The 9,142-nt window shown below is 38.6% G+C and overlaps 1 protein-coding gene across 1 annotated transcript; it reads right to left on the bottom strand.

Annotated features, from left to right (window-relative positions):
- Positions 1-138: 138 nt before the first annotated feature.
- Positions 139-9,048, bottom strand: Upf2 (UPF2 regulator of nonsense mediated mRNA decay). The gene is made up of 18 exons (XM_065491554.1): positions 8,893-9,048; positions 8,409-8,566; positions 8,195-8,350; positions 7,909-8,139; positions 7,662-7,857; positions 7,213-7,358; positions 6,953-7,136; positions 6,611-6,898; positions 5,301-5,611; positions 5,031-5,249; positions 4,458-4,790; positions 2,189-2,347; positions 1,953-2,132; positions 1,199-1,666; positions 735-987; positions 533-681; positions 287-481; positions 139-230 (listed from the first exon to the last, which is right to left on the bottom strand). Exons 2-18 carry the CDS (start codon positions 8,562-8,564, stop codon positions 228-230), a joined length of 3,627 nt encoding a protein of 1,208 aa, XP_065347626.1. The 5' UTR covers positions 8,565-8,566; positions 8,893-9,048; the 3' UTR covers positions 139-227.
- Positions 9,049-9,142: the final 94 nt, after the last annotated feature.

Raw genomic sequence — 9,142 nt, 5'->3', positions numbered from 1 at the left:
ACTTCACATTTAATAAGAAAGTAGCTGTTCTATGCTCAAAACGATAAACTGAATTTAAAGAGGAAAAGAGGCCCAATTTTTGAAGAGGATTTAAACTAGGTTATATTCTAACTTTTTGAATTAAACCGCCTTTCATTCAAAATAAACGATATTATTTATTGTGAATCTTCTTGACAGTTTTACATTTTACTTTGTTGCAAAGCCTGTCGGCTAGTAGGAAACTAAACTCACTGAAAAATATTAATTACCATCAGTTGTTTTAGGAAATTAAATGTTGGGTCTCTACCTTTTTAGAACCGAATATGAGATCTGCGTCAGGAGCACCCTTTTGGTGCTGGTATTTTGGCCTACGTTCCCTGCTTGTCACAACAGTCGCAGGTCTTTGCAACTGTGCCAACATCTCTTGGTAGTCCTCCTCTTCCAGTCTTTCGTTTATATCCAGCGTTAACTTCTTCACTCTCTTCTTCTCAGCTCGCTCAGCCTACGCAATAACAGTTAAGAAACAAGGACACAAAGAGTCATTTCTGCATACCTCCTCTCGATTTTTCAAATTCAGAGCCAACTCTGAGTCGATGGGCACCTCCAAATTCTTGAATTGTTGCTTGTTACCTTTCCTCACCATCAGCACAAAGTTCATGGTCTTCTCCTCGGTCGACTCTTTTGGCTCCATTAGCAGCTGGTCTGAAAAACGAGTAAAATGTTTAGAGAATTAAAAAAAGGACAACAACACCAACCATATCCCTTTTTGCTTGAACTGCTCTTCAGATTCATTGGGACCGAGATATCAACCCGAGGCGGCTTCACTGTTTCTTTCATTCTTTCTTGGATGTTCTCGGAGATCATCTTGTCAAACGCAGCCATAAAGTCATTATCTTCAGGGCACTCGATACGCTGTGGATAGTTGTCCACCAACGGATCGCTTACTATGTCTGGTTCTGAGTCTGCAGGGAACTCAACGTCATCTCCTGTCAGTGCCATGTCATCTCCCTGTACATGATAGTTAACAATTTAAATCCTTAGCAACCAGTAAAAAAATAGTTAAAATAGAATAGTTCAATTTATATACACAAAAATGCTGAAAGAGTTTATGAAATATTTTTCAAATCTTTATTTCAAAAGTTTTGATTTGATGCAACTTGTCAAAGAAGAAAAATGGAAAGTAATAGCTATAATGATGTGTTTTAATGATGATGCTTGCCTGAGACTGCGAGTAGCTCTCAGTGTGCTCTTGGGCCACCTCCTGCTGCTCTGAATTTTCATTGTCTGAAGTGTCCTCAATGATCTGCCCGTCAAGGTCCTCCTCGTTTTCTGGAATGGTGTGCAGACTGAGCCTCTGGCCCCTGGCTTTGGGCCGCAGGTCAGGCGTCCGCCGCTGCTCCTCCGTCCACTCCTCTTCTTCCTCCTCCTCCTGCGCAGTCTCTGCGATGGGAGCCAGGCCGCCCCCACCGGATCCAGCAGCCACCTCTTTGGGCTGCTCCTTAGGCAGCATAGCCATCAGCTTCTCCTGCAGCTTCTTCACGTCCTCTTTGGCCGCCTCTACGTCCTTGTGTAGCCGCATCTTCGGCCGCAGCGTGCCTAACGTGTCCCGATACATGTACTCCACCCCGAGCGGGAATGGATTGTCTTCGGTCCACATTGGATGAGAACGCTTCATCCAGTAGTAGTTCTGTTGGCGGTAAACGGGTGTAATGATTAAGAAATTATTTATCAGGCCCAATATGAAATTTCTGGCGTTTGCAACAATGTATTTTTATTTTTAAAATTTTGTCAACTCTACAAAACAGTAACATATTATTGAAGTTTATACGATGTGCACAGCTATTAGTTGAATTATCTTACAAATTTGATTTCCTAGAGTTATTTGTAACTAGTATCTGTATTTTAACCAAAATAAAGATTAAATGTATTTTTAGGGATTTGAATATTCACATTTTTCCTGCAGTTGAACTTACTTGGAAGTATACGAAGAAGTAGTCAAGCCGCTTTTTGCTGTTGCCGCTGTTGAAATATTGTCCGCAGGTGTCCAGGAGAACACAGACCAGCCTGAGTCTGAACAGGTTTTCAGGTGGGTCCAGCACCGAAGGATTCTCTTGGTCCTCACTCACGCCAAACGTGATAAGTGAGTACAACACCTGAAAGTTTAAAGAAAAAAAATAGCTGACCCCGCACTTTCCAATACAAAACAAACCTTAAATATATCACCGCCTTCCACCAGTCTGTAGTTGTAGAGTTCACCAAGGAATTTTATAACTGCAATGCGCCTCTGGTTGAATTTGGGATGGTTCATTTCCATTCCAAGCCGAACCTCTTCAAAAATGCCATCAGCCACTTGCGTTGCAGCGGCGTCCTGAAAGAGTGAAACACAAATTTTCAGTGACCTCTGCTCCAATAATAGAAAATATTTTAGATTCAAAGACACATATTTTAAGGCGCACCAAAAGAGTTTCATACTGCCAATTTCGATTGAAAGAAAAAAAGTTTCATTATTTGAAATTTCATGATTCACATTTGACAGCAAAGTTTAGTTCTCAATCACTAATTAAGCGAAACTATCTATAACACTGCATCGATAATGATGAAACGTTTAAACAAGAAGTGATTTTTTTAAATAAAGGGAAACTAAAATAATGTTGTTTCAGATGGTGGCAATTTTTTAGGAATACTTCTTAATATTCAGACTGTTTCTTATCTGGCCTTTTTAAATGTCATAGAATTGACTTCAAACCTGTGTGTGTTCGGGAGTCTTTTAAGGGTAATTGTCAATTTTACCGACTTTATTTCTCCATCCTGAATTTTACATATGTTGTTAGGGGTGTTTCATAGTGTGTAACCTGAAATTTTGAGCAAAAAATTCGGGGGCTTTTGTTGGGAAATCGCGATTTTCGAAAACGGAAAATTTCAGATAGTAAATCCGAAATATCAAGGTATCTTCGGTCCAGATTGGAATTTCGATGTAGTTTTTTCACCTCCACACGTAACTTTTTCAGTAAAACAAATTTGCCATTGGTCAAAAATTTGTAGGTCAAAGGTCAAGGTCACAAATTCGCATGCCAAATGTTTGGTTAAAAATATCGCAAAATACGCCCCCTCGGATTTTTTTCATGAAAACGTAAAAAATATAGCCCTGAATTTGTAGAATCGAATGGTGAAGAGAAATCGATGGAGGCTCTAATAGATCGCGAGATATTTTGAATTTAAGGATCCGTGTCGGGCGTCCGGCACGACGACAATATCATCCGGCGATTTTACTTTCGTAATTTACGTCGGTATTTGATATGTAACCCACATGTTATGCATATGATTACCTAGAAAAATAAACGAGCTTTCTAGTGGTGTGCTTAAATTTTGTTTTGGTTTCAAACTTCTCAAGAAATAGCGGCGCGCGAAAATAAAATATAAATATTTCAAATTTTGATATTTTTGTAAATCTCAAATCTCGGGTTCTAACCATCAGAATTGCAAAAACTACCCACCGTTGGACTCGTCTCGACCTTCCCTAACCAGCTGAAAGGTTTAGGGGTGTTTACCCTCCACCCCTAACTGTAAGACGCTACATTTTTTTGTTTTTTTCTAGGGGGTTGAAGTTTAGCAATTTAGGGGTGGAGGGTAAACACCCCTAAACCTTTCAGCTGGTTAGGGAAGGTCGAGACGAGTCCAACGGTGGGTAGTTTTTGCAATTCTTATGGTTAGAACCCGAGATTTGAGATTTACAAAAATATCAAAATTTGAAATATTTATATTTTATTTTCGCGCGCCGCTATTTCTTGAGAAGTTTGAAACCAAAACAAAATTTAAGCACACCACTAGAAAGCTCGTTTATTTTTCTAGGTAATCATATGCATAACATGTGGGTTACATATCAAATTCCGACGTAAATTACGAAAGTAAAATCGCCGGATGATATTGTCATCGTGCCGGACGCCCGACACGATTCCTTAAATTCAAAATATCTCGCGATCTATTAGAGTCTCCATCGATTTCTCTTCACCATTCGATTCTACAAATTCAGGGCTACATTTTTTACGTTTTCATGAAAAAAATCCGAGGGGGCGTATTTTGCGATATTTTTAACCAAACATTTGGCACGCGAATTTGTGACCTTGACCTTTGACCTACAAATTTTTTACCAATGGCAAATTTGTTTTACTGAAAAAGTTACGTGTGGAGGTGAAAAAACTACATCGAAATTCCAATCTGGACCGAAGATACCTTGATATTTCGGATTTACTATCTGAAATTTTCCGTTTTCGAAAATCGCGATTTCCCAACAAAAGCCCCCGAATTTTTTGCTCAAAATTTCAGGTTACACACTATGAAACACCCCTAACAACATATGTAAAATTCAGGATGGAGAAATAAAGTCGGTAAAATTGACAATTACCCTTAAAAGACTCCCGAACACACACACCTATCTTACACGCCTTCAAGCATAATTTAATTTCAGAATTCATGCTGACCTGATATGCAGCCAGCCCTGCCAAGAGACTGGCCAAGAAGCCAATGTTTAGGTATTTGACGTTCCAAACGTGAGTCATGCATTTGACCGCATATGCTGCAACATCCGCGTCATTCCAGTTAAGCTTTCTCATTTGCCGCAGGGTTTTATCGACGGGCTGTTTGTTCAGGTTCAGGTATAGCAATTTGCGGATGTACTCATGCATCGGTGGCAGTTCTTCGCGCATTTGACTTGGGCTAACTTCAGGAGGGTCCACTTGGTAGTAAGCGTTCTCGATCATGGTCACATATCGCGAATCGAGTGCCATCACAGATTTCTTCCTCATCATTTGCTCCTGGAGTGACATTAATTGCAATAAGAATCCAGTTTATTTCCCATTTTATTGGGGGATGAAATAAAAAATACTATTTCAAATTGAAGGTTTGGTTCAAAAACACTATCATAATCATCCCTACAAATTCCATATATTAAAATTATTAAAAATTAACTCATTGAAAGTGAACTTGACTCATTAATTGATTTATCTAATAGCAAATAAAGTTAATGAACCGATCTGGTATGATTATAAGATTACCAAGTAGACTTTGGTCCGTTGATGAGTGTCCAAGGATCGAAGCAGATATCTTCCGCAAACCTCGAGCAGGTTGCACGCCATTTCAATGTGGTGGTGCGTAAAGTCATGGAGAAGCAGTTTCAAGCAGTACAGAGCCTCCACTTTGGAATACATTTTGAACTTGACCATTTCCCCGATGAATCTGACCACTTTGATCTTCGACTCAATGTTGATTTGGTCCTAAAAATAAAGCTTTAGAAGCAATCAGAGCCATCAGGTAAATTTATAAACCTTTTTCCTGAAGTGATACTTAAAATCCTGCTTTAGCCGGAGGGCCAAGTCGGTGGCCACGTCGGGCATGCAGGGGTGCAGGGTGGCAACCAGTCGGGCGAAGAAGGGCAGCAGGTCGGTCCTGGTGCGCTGCACGCCAAATAGACACCTCACCAGCTTTTTTCGGTTCACCCGCGTGTTTAGACTGAGAACAAACTCAGAGGCGGCGTTGTCAACCAGGTTCCGATTGACGCAGTTCATCAAGTGGTTCACAAATGCATCCATCACGATCTTGTTACTTGCGTTTGAAACTGTCTCGGGCTCCTCGGGTTCTAAAGTGGATTTTTGAACTTAGCAACTTTCATTGATTTCCCCGTAACGAGTACAAGGGAACATGGATTATATAGGCTGACCTTAAAACCTACTTTATTGTAAGAACTACTCTAAGCAAACTTTGAAAAACCAAAGTATATAGATATTATTTTAGAAGTCAGATTTGTACAGCATTAGATCGAAATAAATTTATAATTTAATGATAGCAGTGCTAAGTACAAATAGCCGACTTAGCCATCCTTGGTTAGATTTCTATTTTCTCCTGTTTTAGCAAAGATTTCATATTTTCACTGTTTTTTGGGACCCCTCTCTAGATTCATGTTGTTAAGGGATGAGCTTCAAGAGGAAAGGGAGTTTTTTTCTTCCAAAATATATTTGTTTATCAACACAAAATGATACAAAATTTGAGGCTCAAGTTAAAACATTTGTTGGTCAGTTCAATCAGAAGCAGTAACTTGATTGAGCGTGGCTAATCTACTGGTCACACAATTAGTGCAAATGTTTACAAGCACTAAAATAACTTTCTTGGTTGATGATTTCTTTCAACTCTAAAGAATTGAATTGAGTTTCAAACAGCTCACATTTGAGGATATCAGTTCAATAGCCGACATGTTTTTACTACATACAGATAGTATTTATATGTCTGAGTCAATCACAAATCTTCATTCCTTTATAGCTCCGCTATTTGTGATTACCTTTTGAGGAGAGCCTCAAATTTCAATCTTATCATGTTTGCTGATTTTTTGCTTTTACTTTTAACTTTAGGACTGCTTGACAAAAAAAATGTTGACTACTGCGTGGGCCAAAAACTCAAGAAAAAGCAACATTTTTAAGGGTATTTTAATGGGTAGTTTAATGAGGAGTTAAAATGGCCAAATATGACAATTGCATGTAATTCATTACACTGAATTTAGAACTACCATTCGTTGATAAAATTCGTCATCTTCATTTATTAAGGTTTGCTTAATGATATCAAAATTATATTAAGGGATGCTTACCTTCGACTTCAACAGGGGGAGTGTCCTCTTTCTTCGCCTCTTCCTTTCCATCCTCAATCTCCTCCAACTCCTCATCCAGCTTAGACTCAATGGCCTCATCAGATTCAGGCTGGATAGTAGGCTGCGCACTGTCCTTATACAGAATGCTAGGCACAAAGGCCTTAAGGTCAGGGAGGTCTTCATAAAAGTTTCTTGTGTCCTCATTTTCCCACAAGAGGGATTCTTTAGTGTATTCCTCAATGTCAACTCCCGACACTTTAAGTTCCTGCTCTTCATTTCTAGCAATGTCTAAAAGTTGGTCTTTAATTTTTTTGAATGGTGAAGTTGAATTAAATAAAAAACCTTCAACTTGAAGCTCAGGCATGTCCTCGTCAAGGATTTCGCAGAACGATTGTGTTCCTTCAAACAGTTTCTTGTATGCAGCATGCAGATCATCAGCCTTGGCTTTCCTGCTTGGTGAGAGCTCACCTTTAGTTTGCAGAATTTTCTTATTTTGATATTCAAACTGCCGCAGCTCTTTGTGAACCTAAAAATTTTATATTAAATGCAGCCATTTAGAAGATTTTTTCATAGTCCTGATTTTATTAATCCCAGATACTCACCTCAACCAAATGTTTGCATAGGCTGGAACAGTAGTCTTTGAATAGCTGCTTTACATTTTTCTGCTTTTCAGGCAGGAGCAGTCGGCTAACAGGAACTGCCATGTTAAATTCTTCAGAGAGAATTCTGATTTTTCTTGGCATTAGCCCTGCAGGGATATTTGAATTCATTTTAATCTTCTGACTCATAAGTGTAGATTTGAGCAATTAAAACAATACAAATCAAAAATTATCTTTAACCATGCCAAACCCCAATTATTTAACAAAGACAAATCAATTTTTTCGCTAATAGAACAAAAATGCCAGTGTGTAACGTTAAAAGAGGCACTGCACTTCTTGCAAAAGCAAAATGATGTCCCATCAAAATGTGAATCAACCAGTTTTCTGAGAATATCAAAGGTAGCACAACACAATTTTTGCAATTGTGTACATCAAACAATGTTGCATATTACCTGCATAGTCTTCTCCACAATGCTTGCAAAAACTCAGGAGAACGTTGATATTGTTGTGCTCCTCTTTGTCATAACTGGTCAAGTTTGTCAGGGCGGTGCCCAATAACGGCAGCCCTTCTTTGTTGGTGAAAATTCCAGCGTGAATGATTTCAGCATAAAAACGAAGGTCCACTCGCAACTTGCTGATGTTGGGAACCTGCAAAACAAAAGTTAAACATATTTTCTCTACTGTTCATTAACATCAAACCTTTTCATCCCTCTTGAAGGTCAACGCTTTCTGCCAGTTTTCTAACAGGTGCGTAGTAAACTCTGCATAGTGTTGGTGCAGGTATGAGCATATGCTGACAGCTGCCTGCACATCAGTCATTTTCAATTTAGCTTCAACCAAAGCGGCGGCAATTTCACTAATGTACTTGGTCAGGTTCAAGCTTTTTAAGTCCTTTAGGATAGCCTCTTCCTGAGTTGCCGTGAAATTTTTCTATGAAAAAGTGGAAGTAAGTTTTGGCTTGAATTTAGTTTTAGAGAGTCCCTACAATCTTTCGAACACATGCCGTGTTTTTCTTTAAGTTTGAATCCAGTTTGCTAAAGTACGACTCCTCTGGTCTCGTGACATTCAGGTTCTTCTTCCTGATTACTTCCCATTCCTGATACCGGTTCTCTGTGTCCCGTATATAATCCAATAAATAATTCTGGGGGAAAGAAAAGACAAGTGTTTCAAGCCATATTTTCGAATTAATTATCTTTTACTCGATTTTCTTCTTTAACCCTCTGTTCGTCTTCAAGTTTCTTCTTTTCCTCTTCATCATTATTTGCGTCTCCTTGGTCCACATTCATTTTATCCCCTTTAGCAGGCACGTCACTTTTGCCTGACATGTCTGTCGAGTCTCCAGCTTCATCTGACATGTCTAGGATCACCAATACAAATTAATGGCGTGTCTAAAATATTCATTAATAACCAAAAGAGTTGACTTTTATAAAAATTGTATTTAGTTTTTTATACCATTCACGTTTTCAAGGTATGTATCTATGTATTATTATATTATCTAACATATTATCTACATTATAGGGTAATCAGCAACTCACAATAATGATATTTTTAATGTCTGTTTTGGATATTTTGTACGTTAATAATGACAAATATATAATCTAACCATTCCATAAATGTTACACATGATATATATGATAAACTAAAATAGTGTTAACTCGAGTTTAAAAAAAAATTAAAACCAACCGAAGCGGGCGAAGCTCACAAAAACAGGGGCAAAATTAGGATGTAGATGCGTTACACAGAACTAAATCCGTCAAACTTGACGTTGAATTGTAAGCTTAAAACCCAAAGATTAATGGAAATTAAGCGAGGATGAATTTCGCCGCATTAACTCGACGTATGAGTCGAAAAACAAACAAAAATCACCTCTTAGCTATTCAACACAGATGTATACAGAACACACACACACACACTGCCCACTACAGAGCCACCT

Source organism: Cloeon dipterum, chromosome 1 (assembly GCF_949628265.1).
Source record: "Cloeon dipterum chromosome 1, ieCloDipt1.1, whole genome shotgun sequence".
NCBI lineage: Eukaryota > Metazoa > Arthropoda > Insecta > Ephemeroptera > Baetidae > Cloeon > Cloeon dipterum.
Note: the sequence above shows the minus strand (reverse complement) of the source record. Positions and strands in the feature narration are given on the sequence as shown.

What these genes read in the sequence shown, in the direction of transcription:
- Upf2 (XM_065491554.1), bottom strand. Translation starts at nt 8,564, where the DNA reads ATGTCAGATGAAGCTGGAGACTCGACAGACATGTCAGGCAAAAGTGAC. An exon ending in AAGGCGGTGATATATTTAAG is followed by an intron (nt 2,133 to 2,188) that starts GTTTGTTTTGTA and finishes TTAAACTTTCAG; the next exon opens with GTGTTGTACTCACTTATCAC. An exon ending in ACTTCTTCGTATACTTCCAA is followed by an intron (nt 1,667 to 1,952) that starts GTAAGTTCAACT and finishes TACCGCCAACAG; the next exon opens with AACTACTACTGGATGAAGCG.